The 20,912-nt window shown below is 37.6% G+C and overlaps 1 protein-coding gene across 2 annotated transcripts in view; it reads left to right on the top strand.

Moving 5' to 3' along the window:
* Positions 1 to 6,057: 6,057 nt before the first annotated feature.
* Positions 6,058 to 20,912, top strand: part of LOC139119773 (uncharacterized) — a 66,365-nt gene continuing 51,510 nt past the window's right edge. The window contains exon 1 of one of the 2 annotated variants that reach the window (XM_070683657.1): positions 6,058 to 6,259. In XM_070683657.1, coding sequence (XP_070539758.1) covers positions 6,154 to 6,259 — 106 coding nt within the window. In that variant the 5' untranslated portion in view covers positions 6,058 to 6,153. Of the gene's footprint in view, positions 6,260 to 7,091; positions 7,261 to 20,912 lie in introns of those variants that run through there. The other variant, XM_070683658.1, reaches the window with a different exon arrangement.

Below are 20,912 nucleotides of genomic sequence, written 5' to 3'. Positions count from 1 at the left end.
TGGCTTGGAGACGAGCAATAGACCTTGACACTAGAGGGCCTCCTTCTACCGTCTATGAGCAGACGTATGTCAGTGTCGCCATGATGACTCAGGGGCGGACCGTGATTGGTGGGGCAAGGAAGATCTTAAACATGGAGAAAATTTGCTTTAGTTTTGAGCAATTGCGCGAAGTTTAAGTGTTGTGAGAGCCTTATGACTTTTTTGAAGGAAACTTCCAAGAAAACTTCCAAGAAAACTTCAAACACCAAACATCAATCCATAGTTCTAAATTTGTTTAGGAATTACGAGGTTCTTTCAGTACAAATTTCAAAAAATTGATATGATCAACACTTTCTTAACCCTTGCACATCCTTATTAATAATATTCTTTCATCGTAGCTTCCCATGCTTTCACAACACTGGTACCATCGCTGTATCGCTCTATTGACATCGAAATATGGCCCAGTCAAGACATCTTCCAGAATGTCACCAAATAACGCCATTATATGTAATAAAAAGTTCGCCCCAGATTTTTCGGCCCGCCGTTCTCGAATACTTTATCGCAGAAGGATGCGGGTTTTAGCCCCCGCGTCCTCTGTACGGTCAAGAATACGGTGGTGTACAAATAAGACGCTAAAATTTCATATTTTTCACGAAATATGTTATTTTTTCCGTAGTCCTGCGAGATCTCGCAATTCCACGCAATGCTTTCAATCGAGTCGCCTGTGCCGCCAGCCAAATTCTATCGACGGGACCAAGTATCCGACAAAATGGTATTTTCCGGGACAGAAGTTTACATACTTTCTTTCGAGAGTCGTAGGAGTGACTTGTAACATTTTCTATTGCCGGGGTGACATTAAGCATTGCATGCCCATCGTCACCCTGAGACTTAGGATACTCAGCAATACAGTCTCTTTTAACATTATGAAGTTCACAAGGTTAATTTTCAATATCGATGAGAGGGTCAAAAATATCTCCATGGTAATTTAGCAATATTTACAACGAAAACATCGCGAGATTTCTAAAAATTAACAGTATTCGCGAATAGGGGTCATTTTTGCAATTTGCGTAGTTATTACGTATTTTGTGAACGCTTGTCAAGGAAGTGTTTAAGGGTAAACTCCTGAAAGGGTTTCATTTCATGCTCTCCATTGCTACAAAATACATTTTGACATTGCAAATAGATACCAACTTTATAATGCTGCTCGTAGAATTCTGAGATGAAAAAGTTGACACGACAAGAATACTCTCCATGAGTTGAGAAGATTACCGTACCGTATATTAGTTTGCAGCAATCTGTACAATCTGACTCGCTATGTATATAACAAAAATAATTTAAATGTCTCAGCATGGAGAAGCCTGCACTATAACGTACGACAAATTCATCTAAGTTCCTAGCGCAAGCGGTATAGTCGCTTGAGAACTGGCATAGTGTCGTGAGTCTAGCAAGCTATCTGATTGGTCCAATTTGAATTTCACTCACGTATTAACCCGCCAAAGTGTGATACTTAAGTTTATGCCATACAAACTGTACGAATCAATTCAAAGGAGAAAGATGCGAAATATCGCCGAATTTTGATTTCCATCGAATTACGGGATAGGTGTGGTAAGTACAAGATATATTGCCGCCACAAACCCAATATTTCAATTGTCTGGCATTTACTTGATGTGTTTTTCTTGACTTGAAAATACAGATGTTGGAATCCCAGTTGCTCCTCTTGTCTGGTAATATAGAGGGAGTGACATAAGCCTAACCCTAACCCTAACTTAAGCCTAACCCTAACCATCGGAAATACATATAAACAAACAAAATAAATAAATGAATAAATAAACAAATGAATAAATAAATAAATAAATAAATAAACTGCTCTTTATTGACAAATATAAACAAAACAGATTTTCGCTGTTATTTTATCAAAAATAATTAATAAACAAACACTTACACACAAACAAACACAGACACACATAAACAAGGAGGAAGAGCTCCCTGTGGTTTAATACTTGACTAAATGCACAGTCCATGTATGTGTGCGCGCGCTTCTTTTTGTATTTTCCCGCAAAAAGATGTTTAATGGTTCGTTTAAACCGCAAAAGACCAACATTTTATCCAGTGCACTGCAAAAAGTAACACTTGATTCAGTTAACCATAAACCATGGCAACAATATAAGCAATAGCGAAGGGTCAGTTAAGTACAGACACATTTGACGTTAGTAAACCATCAATTCAAAGCACGCGTGCTGGGAATCGTCCCTGAAATATTAGCAATTTTATCAGCATCTCTGTGTATTAGAAAAATTTGCATTTTTCCTAAAAATTCCGGGGGGGGGGCAGCTTCCCCCCCCCCCCCCCACCCAGGCTACGGCCGGCTATGGTGTCCCAAGCTCTAACCATGGTCCCTCCACAAACGATCTCATCCCTTCAGAATAACCATGGGAATTTGTACGCCTCCATAGAATGTTTGACTACGTGCTAGTAAGGGTAGTACATCAATCAGTTGAGTTTCCTGTGATGATGATGATGATGATGATTAAATATTAAAAAATGAAGAAAAATAAAAATATATTTGGACTCAGTAAATTAGTTATTGTTGTTGTTGTTGTTGTTGATAGTATTTGCAGATATGCACAAAGTATGCGCTGCAAAATTCAAAACAGCCTAATTATACATAAGGGACGGTTCAGAATTTACTTCCAGGGGGGTGGAGGATTTTCAGGGGGGCACCCATTTTTCCCAAGAAAATTTTGGGGGGCCAGACAAAAATACCACAATCTTTTAGGGGGCCAAGGAAAAAAACATCAATTCAATATTTGCCCAGAATTTCTGATCTCTACAAAAGAGAACCATAGACGCTACCTGGGTGACAGATAAACTCAACATGTTTAGTTAAACTCCTTTAGCTGCCAAATTCGGTAATATTCACAGTGGTTTGTTTTATGCATCTACTGCAGTATCTTGTTCTCCTCCCTGAAGCGTCATGAAATGTCCAGTATTAGCATGTCAACACAAACCATACAGTGAACAGTCAGGGTTGTTTTTGTTGAAAAGAGATCTCGGATCAAGTCCAGACTAGAATTCATTTATCAACAATAACAATGGTCATTTATGTTCACACTGGTATGTTACTAAATACAGCATTGGGTGTTCTATGTAGTGATAGAATAACAAACAAATGCTGATACACAGAGATGAACATTGAACAAATGGTAAAATTACAGCAAATGTCTTTTTAAGGTTGGGTTTACCTTGTAGCTTGTAAAGCAGTTGAAAGTTGCATGATAAAGAAGTGTTAATTTATGCAAATGTATGCAAATCACCCGATTTCTTGGCTTCTTTTGCCTCCCAATTTCAAAATTTCCAAAGAATTTAAGTCCACTCCGGCCGGGTCAAATTTTCTGAAATTTCACATTATGTTTTTTTAAATGGTATATAACAAAACGACTATCAATTGGTTTTGTTTGGCAATAAAGCTCTTACATTTTTAATAAGAGGCATTTTGAATAAGAGGCATTTTAATTTTGCTGATCATGATTTTAATCAATTATTAGAGCGTCAGTCTTTAAACTCCTACAATTTTAAAATGAGGATGGATAATGCCAAATAAAATAGTTGTTTTTATCTACATATAGGCCTACTCTCCTTTCAAGTGAAATATTACATTTCAGAAAATACTGTCTAGTTTTTGACTTAAATTAATTTTTATCATTAATACCAAAATTGAGGTGTTTTTGCCCAAATATACACCCACTTCATCCTTTGAGTAAACTACTGCTACCATACTAAACTTTAGAGTTTCTGCTTTTTGAAAATATATGGTATGAGGGGGTTTCCTTGTCATCTTTGATGAGAAATATTGCTTTGAAAAAAACTGTGTTGGCAACATGCAGCTCCACCTTAATTCAAAACAAAACGACTTGCTACTCTGCCACTTCTTAAAGTAACATGGTCACGTTGGTTCTCTGGGATTTTGTCAGTGTCAGTGTCTGTGTCACTATCATATTCAGAACCAACACCATCATCATGCTCTCTCAACGACTCCATTGACAGAGGTTTCCAATTCAGAGTTACTACTATCTGACTCTGACTCATCTGTGACATATACGTATTGTTACAATATCTTTCCCTGACAGTTTTCTTAAATTGAATGAAGGTTGTGCATGTATATGTGCGGTTATAATTTGAACTTTTTCAGCTTTCAATTTTTTTTGTTTTGGTAATTTATGTTTATCAAGGTATTTATCTAATTCTTTTACTTTTAAATTTTGAAGGTTCCCACTCAAGAGCAACTTTAACCAGTCATAGTCCTCGTATTTTTTATCCTCTCTTCTTTTCTGCTCCTTTTTTCTCTGTTTCATTCTCATCAATTTTACTATTTCTAAATTTTTTTAAATGTTCTACATAACTTTTTACAGTGCTTACATCTACTATAAACTTTTTTGAAAATAAATTTATGGCCGTCTCATCTTCAAGTTGCTTTTCAGCGAATAGTTTTTTTAATGTTGAAAATAAAAATATTATGTATTACTGTCAAAAATATATGGTGAAAAATTTACAAAATGGTTGATTTTCCAATAATCCTGTATGTGCATCCAGAAGATCATGTGGCACTGCATCAATGCTATGGTGTCGGATTGTTGAAATATTGTGTACACAAGAAATTTGCTGTAGTCCAAGAAGTGATCTCAGTGTGTATATGAGGCTATAGGAGAAATGTGGATAGGCTTACACATTGTGTATTGATGCTAATACTTTTGTGTCCCATTCATTCTGATATGTATAATCAAAGATTTTTCAGTGGCGGCTGGCAGAAAAGGCAAAAAAACAAATTAACATGTATTGCTTCGTGTCATCTGAAAACAAGCGCATCATGACTATTTTAAAATTAAAGTTTGTTAAAAAAATTTGAAATATGAATGCTCTGTCAATTTTGAAAAATACTGCTGACAAAATGTGAACTTTGACTTACACAGGGTTATCTGCATTTTAATATGAACATTGGATTGTGAATGGAATGAGCAGAATAACATGTGAATTCATGTTTTGGATAAGGTGTTTTGTTCAAGAAATGTTCTAAAATATTCCTCAGCATTGTTGCTTTCAGTGGCAGCTACTTGGTTTTATGACAACCAAATTAGAAAAAAAGAGAAAATTAAAAACAAGTTGGCTTTCACCAATTTTAATTGCTAATGTTTAAAACTTTCACCGTGAGTCTGCAAATATTCAGCATCATCAAATGAAAATGTATGCTGAACTTGTGCATGTACATGTACATCTCACTTTCCAGAAATATCTGGATATCTGCAAATGATCACGGTACCATTAAACTTCAAGATATATATCACTTTGCCAATTATCTGCTCCTCTGATTTTCTGTTCACCATTTCTAACTGACATCTTTGCTTGTCTTTGTGTGCATCATATGTATCAGTGAGACATAACGAAAAAAGTATTCATATTTAGTAATTAACTTTTCTTCAGAAATATAGAACCAGATATGTTTATTGCTACCCTTTCCAAAAGTGTGCCACTTGCAGTCCCTGCAAATCATTCTTTTTATAGTCACGTAACCCTGAAATGATTTGTTATATCATCGATTAGGCTAAATGTCCACTACAGTTCCTGCAACTTGTTAGGACTGGATATGTCTATAGTGTATAAGCATGCATGTATATATTAGGGGGCCATGGAAAAAAAAAACAGGAAAGGTGAGGGGGGCCACTACATTTTTTCTATAATTTACTAGGGGGGCGTGGAAAAAAATCACCCAGAAAATATAAAATCCTCCACCCTCCTCCTGGAAGTAAATTCTGAATCGTCCCTAAGCTTATGCGCTGCAAAGTTCATGTGTTGAAGGTTTCTTGCTCCTTGTCCTTTGGGACGAAGGGATTGTAAATAAGAGAACATTCTACTTTTGATAATTTTATGCTGAACAAGACCAAACTTTCTTGAAGCTTAAATTGCGACCAGTGGCATCGAATACTGAGCCCGGCGAGCAACGCTATCGCGGCACTGAAGCGACAGCTCAGGCGACACTCTTGAGGAGCAAAGGGCGCCACCGGTTTTATTATGCAAATCTGGACCTATTTTGACAACAACCTCCAATGCAGACGATTTCGAGTTTCTTCGGTGACCCATGCCTGCGTGAGTGTATCCCGTGCAAATGGTGTAACAGGGAACATGGAGAGAAGAAGACCGTCGAACAGTTACACATTTTTGGCTTTAATTTTACAAAGTCTAGTCTCACACTCGGCGATAATTGATAGCCATACAGGAACGGTTGAAGGTAGGTTGAAAATGCACTCCAATGCATTTAGATCTCTTCGGCTTGAGAGTCCAGATTTATGAGTTGCCCACCTAGCTGGTACCGTTCAGCTTTTGAAGTTTTTAATCGGGGCCTATCATGTAATGTAACGACCAGATAGACATACTTTCCCTTCAGCCGGTGGTCTCACTCAATCAATGTTCTTACCTACTTTCGTGACTAAGCGTTTCAAATTTGACGCTCATGTGTAACCGATTTTCAACTGTTTCAAAATTTACAGAGTTAATTATTACAGTAATTTTGTGTACACTACATGTACTTTTGGCGTCGAGCAGTGTACGGTTGATTACCTTCCGTCATACCACAGTCGTTTGGAGAGCTATTCAGCGCTGGGACTATTCGCCCCATAGACAGTGTGACAGAAGCGAGAAATACCCCAAGTCTGGAAACAGAATGGCTATAAAAACCACGCCATGTCACATTCCGTGTCCGATTTCACTGTGAAAATTAACAAGTTCATCTATCATGCAACCGTCGATCGCTCCCTATCATTCTAAAATTTCATACCTGATACTTTATCTGATTCAAAAACGCTCGTTTTCTCGGCCGAATTCGACGGACACCTCGCCAAAACCTGGGGGTGAGCAACATTCCGGTCACCTCTTGGGTCCCTCCACTTTACTGACGTTGGCGCCGCCTACCCATGAGGGATGACTGGAATGTTGCTCACGCTTATGTTTTGGCCAGGTTTATCTCGAACTCAGCCGAAAATCACAGGAAATGAGCATGTTGTAAGCAGATGAAGTATCAGGTATGAATTTTCGTGTGATTTTCGGCCGAGTTCAGAAGACACGTCGCCAAAACATAAGGCATGACACAACCTTCCAGTCACCCCTCATGGGTACGCGGCGCTAACGTCAGTAAAGTGGAGGTGCCCAACGTCCACTGTAAGGTGACCGTGTCCGTCGAATTCGGCCGAAAATCACACGAAAAGAGCGTTTGTGAAGCAAATCAAGTACCAGGTATGAATTTTGAGAATGATAGGGAACGGTCGACGGTTACATGATAGATTAACTTGCTACTTTTCACGGTAAAATCGAACGTCGAAGATGACATGGTGGCACAATCCCTATACGAAATAGCCATTTCATTTCCAGACTTGGGGTATTTCTCGCTTCTGCCACATGTCTATGGGGCGAATAGTCCCACGCTGAATAGCTCTCCAAACGACTGTTGTCATACAACACAACGTGGGCGATGCATGATGCAGTGCGCAGTGCTTCTCCTGTCTATGACTCAAGCACGGAGACCGTGTCTGTGATTCAAGCTATGAGCATACCCCGTCAAACTGCCCCCCCCCCCCCCCCCCCTTCACTGAATCTGTCCAGTGAGGACATAAAGCTCAAAAGTGACTGGCAGCACTCATGCCCACCACGGCGGTCCCTCCCACACCACAGTCACTGAGAACTTCATTGCTCACGAACAACATAACTTTGTGGTAGGTCATTCATGAAAATGTAATATTAAAGACTAGCAAAAGGGTGCGTGCTCGCTCAAATACAGGGTACTTGCATGGAGTTAGCTTGGAATGGCAGCACTATTGAAACTTGCAATGGGAAGTAACAGCGCGTACAGGTTGTAAAAACGAAATCTACTGTCCATGCACAGTGTCAGATGACACCGAAAATTACACTCCCTAGTTTAGGAGTGAGTTTTTAGCCCAGTGGTTCTTGTAAGCATTGAGGTATGTGTGTTGCCTCCTTGTTGTAGTCACCGTCCCTGGGTGGAGGGACGGTGTTGTAGCCCAGTAGAGGGACAGTCCCTCCACCCACGAACTGTGATCACAGGCTTCACATTGTCGTCACAGCCCTTCGTCAGCGGTTGAGGGACTGTACCAGGTGTCATTACAACCTGTGTGGCTCCATGGCTCGAAGCGGGATGGGGTGGGGGTGGGGGGTGGGGGGGAATGGGGGATCGGGATTAACTGAGGTGTTAAGAAGATTATTAGGTGTTTCTATCTTTTGTCTTCTTTTGAAATTGCAATCATTATATAAATATGTTGCTAGATTTTTGGGATGGGGGGGGGGGGGTTAACACGTTAATGAGGTGCCAGGTAGGCTTTGATCCATATGGTCATACTGGTACTTCAATTTTCAACCCAGCCAAATTTAGGATAATAACGTCCAATAAATATCAGTCAGTCAGTCTTCTTCATGCACACTTTATCATAAAATTTTCAACCCAGCCAAATTTTGGATAATATTGTCCAATAAATATCAGTCATTCAGTCTTCTTCATGCACACTTTATCATAAAATTTCAAATCCAGCCAAACTTTGGATAATATTGTCCAATAAATATCAGTCATTCAGTCTTCTTCATGCACACTTTATCATAAAATTTCAAACCCAGCCAAATTTTGGATAATATTGTCCAATAAATATCAGTCATTCAGTCTTCTTCATGCACACTTTATCATAAAATTTCAAATCCAGCCAAACTTTGGATAATATTGTCCAATAAATATCAGTCATTCAGTCTTCTTCATGCACACTTTATCATAAAATTTTCAACCCAGCCAAATTTGGATAATATTGTCCAATAAATATCAGTCATTCAGTCTTCTTCATGCACACTTTATCATAAATTTTCAACCCAGCCAAATTTTGGATAATATTGTCCAATAAATATCAGTCATTCAGTCTTCTTCATGCACACTTTATCATAAAATTTTCAACCCAGCCAAATTTTGGATAATATTGTCCAATAAATATCAGTCATTCAGTCTTCTTCATGCACACTTTATCATAAAATTTTCAACCCAGCCAAATTTTGGATAATATTGTCCAATAAATATCAGTCATTCAGTCTTCTTCATGCACACTTTATCATAAAATTTTCAACCCAGCCAAATTTTGGATAATATTGTCCAATAAATATCAGTCATTCAGTCTTCTTCATGCACACTTTATCATAAAATTTCAAATCCAGCCAAACTTTGGATAATATTGTCCAATAAATATCAGCATTCAGTCTTCTTCATGCACACTTTATCATAAAATTTCAAATCCAGCCAAATTTTGGATAATATTGTCTAATAAATATCAGTCAGTCAGTCTTCTTCATGCACACTTTATCATAAACTTTCAAATCCAGCCAAATTTTGGATAATATTGTCCAATAAATATCAGTCAGTCAGTCTTCTTCATGCACACTTTATCATAAAATTTTCAACCCAGCCAAATTTTGGATAATATTGTCCAATAAATATCAGTCAGTCAGTCTTCTTCATGCACACTTTATCATAAAATTTTCAACCTAGCCAAATTTTGGATAATATTGTCATATAAATATCAGTCAGTCAGTCTTCTTCATGCACACTTTATCATTCTGCATCCAGGTGTACACCGACACAAATCCATTCAGTACGTAGGATAAAAAGTTGACTGTTGCATGAAGTCCATTCCAGTTATTTATGACTACACACATTACTACTCAAGGGAAGGCAAACATGACATTAGGAACCCGACGACATGATGTGCCTAGCTTTAGTTAGCACATAGACCTGAACAAAGTCCACTATATAATAAAATTTATAACCTCCTCTCTTTACCTTTTGATAGGAGTGTTGAAATTGCATCATAGAATCTGTTCAAATAATCTCTACTAGGATGGTGCTGCATGTAAAATGTATGAGGTATTTGCTCCCAATTTTGTCCTCAGTTATGCGTAAATAACCACGACTAAAAACAGAGTGGAAGTAGAAAAGAACTCCAGCGAGGCAGAAACTGAAGGTAGTGAATTTATGCAAATTCATAGCATATCCTTCTGATGGGACCATGATGAAATGAGGTCTAAAAAACTGATTCTCAATTTGCGGTGTTTCAAAGAATACATAGGTGAGGTTGATATTTTTACCTCTCAATTAATGATTGGATTAATTCATTATTTCAGAGAAATTTTCAGAAGAAATGTGATGTTGCTGGATTAGTCATCTATTTATAGACATACAGTACTCACTCTTACTGTATGTGTTGAGCGTCATGCCACTGGCAAACACTTATTCATGTTATTTGGGTCAAAGTTCTCAACCCAATTGTACTCCCGCTACATAGAATAGTGTGGAAAAGTTTAAATGTTTTGTTACTTTCATGGAAATTTCACAGGACTTGAAATATTTGCAAGGTTTCAAATTGCTTAGGTAAGAGCGTTTAGTGACAGTGCTCTGTCTACAGTGTAAGCTGAAGCCGTTCTTTGTCAATCGCTGTGAGAAAGATTAGTTGAGATATTTGTCAAAATTATTGACTCTGTGGTCAACAGTGACATTGACATACATTTGCTTTGCATTGTTGCAATATCTCAATGTCTTGAAGACATTCATATTAAAGTGAAAGCAGTGATGAAATGTCTAGTATCGCCAGATTACATGAATTTCCAATATCTAAAGATAATCATTCAAATAATTCTATTTTAGTGTAATACTCATATAGTTTGAGCATAAAAGTTGCCCTAGTTAGAGTAGAAGAGAAGAAAAAATTCAAGTTATAACTGAAAAGTGTTACAATGTTCAAGGATTGGCACTCGCCTTATTCTGTGGTTTTGCCTTATTCTGTGGCTTCTGTTCAGACATAAAAAAAAACTCTTCGTCACTTATCCAATAAGGTGATGATGCTTGATTTTCAAAACTATTAGAATCGTTTTTTGGGGAGGGGGGTTTGTGCAATGCATCAAAGACAAAAAAGGAAAGCATATCCAAATAAATGACATTATAAAATGTGGATCTGTGATATTATGTAGGTAACAATGTATGTAAATAATGAGATAATTCTTGTTTTGTGTTTGTACCTAGCAAATCAGTTCAACCATGATGTCAGTTACTGTACCTGAACAGGTAGAAACTTGACCAAGATTTAGGTCACTCATTGGATGGCAATCTCATCCATCTAATAGAAGATCAAGATTTCATATAAAAATGGTCCAGTTACAATAAAACAAACACTGGGGTTGTAAATATCCTGTCAATGGACAGATAAGTCAAAAATAAATTGATAAGATATATGCTTATAAACTGAGGATGCAGGCATGTACATGTATTCTGTGGTTTAGGGTTCCTAACATGTACAATCACAGGCTGGTTGGGAGTTATTGTTTTTCTAAAGTTCAAATGGTCAGATTGGCAGGCTGTATATTTTGTTGTTTGTCTAATTTAAGATATTTAATCAAAGATCAAATTGTCAGGGTTCTAACTTGGAGTAGCGCATTTTGTTGAATTGCCTATTTTACAACTTTTGTTCCAGTAGTTAATCCTAGTGGTTTATACATGTAACCTCTCCAGATTAGTCATGCACTGATTGTTATATTCAAAGTGTTAGATGGCAGAATATTTTCAGAATGTTTGACTTGGCCTCCACCATTAGAGCCCTACACGTGTATGTGTCAAGTTCTTTGCTATTGCCTATGCACCACCACAGCCAATAGGACTGTTTGGCTCAGCTATTAGCTGCACAGTTAGCTATTACATGTAAGTCTTTATTAGTCCCCACGGACACCGTCCAGGGGGGGACTTATAGGTTTGGTCATGTCCGTGCGTGCGTGCGTGCGTCCGTGCGTGCGTCCGTCCGTCCGTTCACGCAGATATCTCAGAGATGCCTGAAGCGATTTCATTCAAACTTGGTACAAGGATTACTTCATATGTCATACAGATGCACGTCGATTTGTTTTGTGATACGATCCAATATGGCTGCCAGGCGGCCATTTTATTACGATTTTTTCATGTACAGAGCCATAATTCAGGCATGTTTCAACTGATTTTATTCAAAGTTGGTACAAGGACATTGACCAGTGTCATAGATATGCACGTCGATTCTTTTTGTGATACGATTCAATATGGCCGCCGTGCGGCCATTTTGTTATGATTTTTTCATGTACAGAGCCATAACTCAGGCATATCTCAACCAATTTCATTCAAAATTGGTACAAGGACATTGACCTATGTCATACATATGCACATTGATTTGTTTTGTGATACGATCCAATATGGCCGCCAGCAGGCGGCCATTTTATTACGATTTTTTCATGTACAGAGTCATAACTCAGGCATGTTTCTACTGATTTTATTCAAAGTTGGTACAAGGACATTGACCAATTTCATAGCTATACACATCAATTTGTTTTGTGATACGATCCAATATGGCCGCCATGCGGCCATTTTGTTACGATTTTTTCATGTACAGAGCCATAACTCAGGCATATCTCAACCAATTCATTCAAACTTGGTACAAGGACATTGACCTATGTCATACATATGCACATTGATTTGTTTTGTGATTCGATCCAATATGGCCACCATGTGGGCATTTTATTACGATTTTTTCATCTCCTGAACTACAACTCAGACATGTATCAAGCGAATTTATTGAAAAGTATTTTTATCACAGACCTAATGAAGAGGACTCTATCCTCTCTGAGGACCTGTAATCAAAGCACCCATTAACAAGTGGGGACTGTGTCATCAACGATGACTTGTTTTGCAAACCTTCCGGATCCTATGCTTGTGAAATCTCTGCTCATAAATTATCAGCTTGCTAATCCAGGAAGGAAAATTAGAAGACATGTAATACAGTAAATTATGTGTTGCTGTATCAAAAAAAAAAGAAAACTCAAAAAATGTTTGTATGACTGATAAAAATACCCAATTCATTTACAGACTGAGACATATCTAGATCACTCGTCGCCCCGGCCACTGCAACAACACCCAGTCGTTTCCCAAAGGTTTTGTTGACTTATAGGGGAGACCTTCCAGTGTAGAAAACTGAAGGTGAAGAAAGATATGGATGAAATTCTAGCCAGAGGTGTACCACTAGTTGGGGATATAAGATTTCAAACTCCTTGATGTTCTTTACACCTCTCAAGAGGTTTTTGCCAAGTGCTGTGAGTGGCTTTGAGAACCATTGCTTTCAAAACATTAGGGTGTGCTTTTAATCTCTCTGCGCTCTTCAACTTCAGTTTTTCCAGACAGTTGTCATCAACTGGTTGGACTTATGGTACCAGTACCTTTACAAAGCAAGCCACCCAATGACAGCTTTCTTTTTCTTACATACATGCCTTTGTTGATTTGAATATGACTGTATTAAAACGTTGTCTGACTTGCAAAGTGTTGGTGATGTCAGCCACATCAACTCTCACACTACAGTCTACATGTACATGACCACTCAAAGAATTGAATCTGAGAAGACGAGTATTCAGACCAATCAGAGCAACCGTAACCTTTTGTACTAGTGTGTCAACATGTAAAGAGCTACCTGATTGGCTAACCACAACCTTCAGTAGGCCTGTTCTCAATCAGTACATGGTAAATGAGCGGTGGTATTGAAGTTGCCGAATGAAGAAGGCTTTGGTTGTGAAAATTTACAGAAATAAGAGACCACCCCTTCAGATTCATTCATGTGAACTGACCTTGTAATGAGAAACTGTGTAATTGATATCAGGGGGACCTCGACAGAACTTGAAATTGCCAAAGAACATTTCGTGGTACACCAGCCATACTACACATCTTTTTGTTTGGGAAATTTTTTCCATTATCAGTACACTGCAAGAAAAAACATTATTACCTTGATCCTACAGAACCTGACACTCAGACAGATATTGCAGGTATTTTTATAAAGGGGAAGTTCACCAAGGATGATTTTTACATTTGTGCTAGCTTTGTGGTCACTTACCCCGGAAAAGCTATTTTCGCCATTTATAACTTGCAAGATTTTTTACAAAAAACGATAAAAATAGTACAGGAAGTTGCCCATGTAATTTGAATCATGGGAAAAAGCGCCAAGCTTGGAGCTTGCATAATGTGATATGGAAGGGACCATTTTCCCATGGGTATGGCATTGTCCACTCATGCATGCTTAAACTAGGCTGTGCGTATTTACATAATTTTTGTTTATACTGTTTATCCTTGCATAAACAATGAATCACTTATAATAAACTTTCCACTGTCAGATTTTGTGTTGCTGTTTACTACTGTGTTACTGTGAGTGGACAATGTGGGGGCCATACCCGTCTGAAGATGGTCCCTTCCATATCACATGGTGCAAGCTCCAAGTTTGGAGCTTTTTTCCCATGATTCAAATTACATGGGCAACTTCCTGTACTATTTTATCGTTTTTTGTAAAAAATCCTACGAGTTATAAATGGTGAAAATAGTTTTTCCTGGGTAAATGACCACAGAGCTACCACATATGTAAAAATCATCCTTGGTGAACTTCCCCTTTAATCAGAATATTTATATTTGCATAGAAGGACACATTGTCACTACTCCTATTTTGGTAATTGCCGTTGTAACAGCCAAGGGCATATTGCAGAAGAGATGTGCCTGAGAATCTGTGATTTAATTAAGCAATAAAGCACACCCAGTGATGGTATACCATGAGATTTTAACCAGTTCACGACATATATGCACGAGTGATAGCGAGTGCATATATGGAATGAACTGGTCAAAATCGAGTGGTATACCATCGCTGAGTGTGCTTTATTGCTATTATATCATAACAGTATATTGAAATTCTGGCGTGGAACGTCAAAAACGGAGTTTTACTCAAGCTGAGAGCTCGCGCGCATGCCTGCCGTGGTATATCGCCAATATACCATGGTTCCTTTCGCTTCTCGACCAATCAGATCGCTGTATTTGCGCCATCAATATACTGGTACCATATGATATAATTATGGATTTAGCACGAGAGGTTTGTACTGTAGCTAGCAAACTATGATTAGAACAATGTGAAAGTTGTGATGAACTAGTAATTGATAAATGCTATATCATCTTACAGTGTTTTAATTTTTTGTAATCAACTAATGTTATCATTTACAGCAAAATTAACATTTTCAAACTATAAATGTACAGTAAGCCAAAAAGTGCAAATCTGTTAGTTCCAGGAAAAGCTGAATACTGAATTTGTGTAGATTTTGACTGTGGTAGTAGGGATGTAATACAGTTCTGAACCATGGATGTAGTAAATATGTATTATTCGCAAAGCAAACGAATACTCTATTAGTGAAACTGTTCTCCACAGTGTCGTAAAATGTAAGGCTGGCCAATTTACATAACAGTGTTTTATTTGCATACTCTTTTGTTGTGAAAATGCATTCTTTTGTATTTAACATATGAACAGAATGCTCCCAAAACAGAGGGGTGGCCCAACCCTCAAAATCCCCTTGTGGAGAACCCTGTAAAATATGTGAGTAGCCTGCCATTCACTGTATAGTCTTACAATAATTGCATATAGTAGAGTTTTCATCGTTTGTACGAAATTTATACACTACCATGAATTCAAGGCACTCTGTATCATTAAGGATGGGACAAATGCCCCTGACTTAGTACATATTCTTCAGCATCTTTAATTTTGATATATTCAGAACTGTACATATATATGTCATATGTCCAGTTTTAAACTAACACCTAAGTTCTAGAATAGATCGCATTATGAAGTTGATAAAAACTTCACTTTTTGCAAAAATTTTGTTCAATAAGGCTGTTAGTATGTCAGAATATACAAATTGGTCATGTATGTCCATTGAAAAATCATCAACAATAACATATGAGCATATGTATGTCTGAAACAGCATATGATGTGGCTGTAGGTCACAGTGATTGTGAAGCTATTTGTGTAAGTTGGCAAATTTTGTGTTTCATTTAGATATTGGTATATAATTATAAATATCAATACAGAATAAATTCAAGGAATGGACCTTAGCAGACTGAAAGGCTAAGTGGTAGGCTGGTGGTTAGATCGTGGGGTGAACACCCTGGCTGTACAGTAACTGCACTGGTGAGACAAGCCAAGTGGCTGGGGGCCAGTCTATGTTTCATTATAAAGTAGTAATTAATCCCAAAATGGCTGATGATCTTTAGATCTGCATTGATCATTACCAGAACATGTGTACTGTACTTGTGCTACATGTGAATGTGATAAAGGAACATAGTAGATAGAACATATCAAAATCAGGGACATCCAGCCACGTTGTACCACCCACCCATCTCATTAGATAACCAAGAGAATGAAGCCACAACAATTAGCGGTTGTACATAAACCTACCAGTGTTTGGTTTTCCAATTTGACAGATAAAAACTCTGCCTCATTCTGTGCTGAAACATGTTTCTACACAGATTCAATAAGATCAAATAACACTGAACAGACTTTGATGCTCTGAGATAACTCAAAAACACTCCTAGTGTAGGTAAACCTGAAATTTTAGCGTTTTCTGAATCCATTCTGCACTACAGATGAATAATCTAATAATTGCCCAACGAGCATTTCATAAATGAAATTTTTTGAAGGTTCTTGAATTGCAGATTGAAAAATTATATGCAAGTCTACTGAAGAATTTATGACTTTTTTCTTTTCTGTGATGTACGTCAACCACACACAGATCTACCAGAATCATGATGCTGAGATTGAGAAGCAAGATGGTCCTTGCTTTTCAGTTGCTCGTAAATTTCTGTCTTAGTAAATGTAATCGATTTAATTACATTTGAACTTTCAAAGGATGACATGATAAAGCTAATTGTTTTCTTTCATCTTACTGATCTTTAACTACATGTAGGCCATTGGAGAATTTTGTGTTTGAAAAAATCGATTGAGTTTTGTAATAGTAATAATAATGTAGATTGAACGATAAATGGTACATAACTGTCTCTGACTACAGAGATTCTGCAACAGAGACAGTCACTAAGCCCATCACAGGTCTTGAACAGTGCTTAGTCTACTGTTTGAATCATAAAATTCGGTACATCTGGTTTTTCAGATACTTTTTTGTACTTTCATAGATATGGCTGACAGATGAGATCACACTCAGCACTGCACTGTGCCACCACCAATGAGATACCTGTACATGTATCCACCTGTACTTGTCTGTCACAATGAATTTACTGCCAGACATGTTGTCAAATGAATAGACTCTCTAGGGCTTCACTGTAAACAAATCAAGGTTATGGAAGCCAACATACTACAATTAACATGTATATTAGAAGTGGAAAAAAATTGTACTTCCACAAGTTTTCAGTTTCATTTTCTGTAATTCAGGTTATCTAACTTTTCAATGGAAAAACTTTTTAGAGAATAATGCATGGAAATCAAGTTTATTATCAAGTTAAAAGACTTTTACTTGTATGTACATGTAAATTGGCTGTTGAGAAAAATTCCTGTCAGGGCGAGATACGTACACTTTTAACATACAGTATACATGTTCTCAGTAAATACGGTATTCAAAGTCTACCATGCGTGAGTTACAGTATATGTTTACAGTTCATTCCATTGAGAATTCATTGGTCATTGGTATCCAATTGAATCTATAGTGCCATTGCATTCATCACAAAGACCTGTACATGTATAGAAGTTTTTTGCTATTTCCCCAATTCAACACCAATATTTTCTTCAGACATCATGGTTTTTCAGGTAAAGTGGACCTGATTCACCAGGCACCCAAGGGATGCCAGAAAGGGTTAAAATATTTGACTGAAGGCACACTCACATAGATGTTGGTATGTTTTGCAAAACAGCCATTGAATGGCTCTCAGGGAAAGTGGGGCGCAGATTTTGTTCCATTGTAAACACTCTGCTTGTTTGCCTTTAAAACCAATGCCAGGATGGTGATAGCTCTTTGTTGACCCCAGACTTTTCTTACTGTCACTCTTGTTTTCTGCAGGAAATACACTAACAGTGACAGTAGACATTAAATAGACTGGCCCAAGTCACTTGACTTTTCTTGGCAACAGTTACTGGCTGGCCTAGTCCACAAATTCACCCCATGATCTACACAGCAGCCTACCACTAATGCGAAAATCTGCTGAAGTTTATTCCTTCAGTTTATGCTGTTTTGATATTTATGTGCTCACAGACTTGGAGCAATCTAAGTGTACATGTTTAAAGGTCAAAAACAGCGCCACTGTCTCGTCATGTCCTTCCAAAGCCTGTCACTGTAGTACAATACAAGAATGACAAAAGTGATGAACTAAAAGTATGTGTATTGGACTGTTCACAGGGATGTAGAAAATGTGAGTTACAGGTGGCAAAAATAAGAGTACAAGTAGTTACAAGTAGTGTGTGGGCACATTAAATTTGTGCAAAATGTCCTTCTTTTCATTCAACTGATATTTTCACAGCTGGTTAATTTTAGCCGACAGCAGGTTGTTTTTGCCGCGTGCCAGCTATTTTTTACATCCATGGTTCATGATACTGTAAATCAAAATCCAACCAATTCAAAAAATTTGTAATGTTTACATATGTTAACAATATCATTTTAAGTCACAAAATGTGAATCTCCCCTCTGAGTCTGCGTCTTGTCATGTAGTGAACATCTTCACAAAAATCTTGGATTTTAATGCCATAGAAATAAACCTTGATGTGTTTTTGAGAAATGCTGAGCCAAATTGTGATTCCTTTAGACACTGTAAAAGAGTAGATTTAGACTTTGTAAAGAATTGGCACCTGGACATTCGGACAAACTCAGATACTGCTGAGGGGTGTTGAATCCAAGTATTTACAGTGTTTTTCTCAACAGGCTCTTAAAGATATCTTTTGAAACAGTGATTACATTTCAGAATTTTCTGGCCACACTAAAGAAAACAGTGCATTCAGGTACAAACACCAAGATGTACAAATGTATCAAATGCCTGAAGCAGCTAGCCCAGTGTTGGAAAAAACCCACCAGTCTCTTCAGTTGTAAAAAATGTCTCTCTTGTACAATTATCAGCCACATCAAATAAATGCCAGTGTTGGTAATGTTTTTATCAGTCAGGCAGACCTTTGAGCCAACCTCAGGCAGTCAAATCTACTGTAAAATCAATTTGACAAATGTACAGAGGACACCACTCTGTATTTTGATAAGTGCATAATTTATCATTAATCTGTAATCAAACTCTTTGTCCTCTCTTCACTGCAATGTTTGTTTGAAAAATTATATCAACTTTTTTTAAGATTCACAATTGCCATTTCTTATTAAGGAAACCCATGGGACCATTTGTTATGCAAATTTAAAGGGTACTTTATGACATTGCTCCCATTTTTTTGACTTTCACCTGAAGACCAACCTTAAAACAGTGGTACTATGAGTTAGTTTATGTATATTTGTATTAAGTTTGAATTTGAATCCTAACAATCCAAATTGAAAAGTTTGGCTTTTTGCCATTCAGTAGTGGATGCTGGAATGAAAAAGGCCCATCAAAGTTTTCAGGGTGTATCCAGGGACCACATCTTGGTTAGGGACTTGTCATTTTCCACTGACTGAGGGGTTCTTTGTTTTGACCACATATCTCAAAACTCCCTTCCCAATTTTCACTGCATTGATGTTCCCTATCCCTGGCAACTCTGCAACATTTTCAAGGTTACTCCAACTCATGTGCCCCCTCCAAGAACACAAATCCCCCTCCCCTATTTAGAAATGATTGGTCTTTCCCATGTTAACAAAACAAAAGGTATTTTACGGAGCTGCCTTTTACATAATTTAAGTCAACTGTTTTCTCAACAACTACAAATACGAGAGGGATGGCTAATGAGCAAAGCAATTTAAATTTTATCATGGAGCTACCAAACATTTTATAAACACTTTTTTGCTAACATGGCTATTCTTGACTGCTACCAAAGCAGAGGGGCTAGTGACCCCTTTAATCTTCTCATGGAGAGCACTGCAGTAGGTGACTTGCTAGGCGTTTACAGCACTTTATAGTTACACCTTCCATCCTTTCTCTTCATGGAAGTCCAGCTTTGCTATAGAAAACGATAGAAACAAACAATTAGACCTGGTTGTGAAGGAGTTTCAGGATGGCTGGTACAAGTAGCTCAATGTTCTGCATATCCTTGAAGTATCATTTGGTCAGATTAGTTGTTTGCAGCAGACCTCACAGCTAGCAAAAAAGTAGCAGGGACTTAATCACTGGATAGTTTACACAGTTCTAGAATATCTGCTGCAGAATATTCTGCATAGCAGAGTACATGAGTCTGATTGTGTTTGTAATTGCGTTCATTAGCAGCACTTTGCCTTCACTGAATAACAGGAATGCCAGCCACCGATCCAAACACAACACAGTCATGTAACGCACACATACATGTATGTATACAGAAACATTCACAGAATTTCTTGCGCAAGGAGTGGAGAATTGCCCACTCAAGTTTCACTGCATTTGCTGAATGTCAGAGTAAACCATTTGAACGAAGGTAGAAAGGAGAATTACTCAAGTAGATTGGTGCCAAACTTACTGTCATTGCTTTGTTAGGTTTGAACTGTGTCTGTATACTCATGCTGTTGTAAAGAATCTATGACATCTGAGGTCTGCTTTGTCTATACATATCTAACATGGAAGAAGTTTCGCTTCTACCTCCATATATGATTTCCAAGGGTACATATTATTGGTAATTTTCTATCATATATGCGCACATCTTCTCATCTATGTCAGTGGTTAGTTTTTTTCTGCACACATTCTATACTATCTATCATACAAGAAAGAAAGTGCTAGATCAGTTGCTGTCATTTCAAGTTGGTGCATGAAGTTTACACCATCTATTATAATGTGCAGGGACTTTTATACATGTGTAACAGACGCCCTGCAATCCAAAATACAAACTGAGAAATCTTATTTCTTGGATGAAGCCCCCTGTGGACATACATGTAATAACTTGATTTCAATT

This window comes from Ptychodera flava, chromosome 20 (genome assembly GCF_041260155.1).
Source record: "Ptychodera flava strain L36383 chromosome 20, AS_Pfla_20210202, whole genome shotgun sequence".
Lineage (NCBI taxonomy): Eukaryota > Metazoa > Hemichordata > Enteropneusta > Ptychoderidae > Ptychodera > Ptychodera flava.
This window is presented reverse-complemented; position numbering and strand designations above follow the sequence as displayed.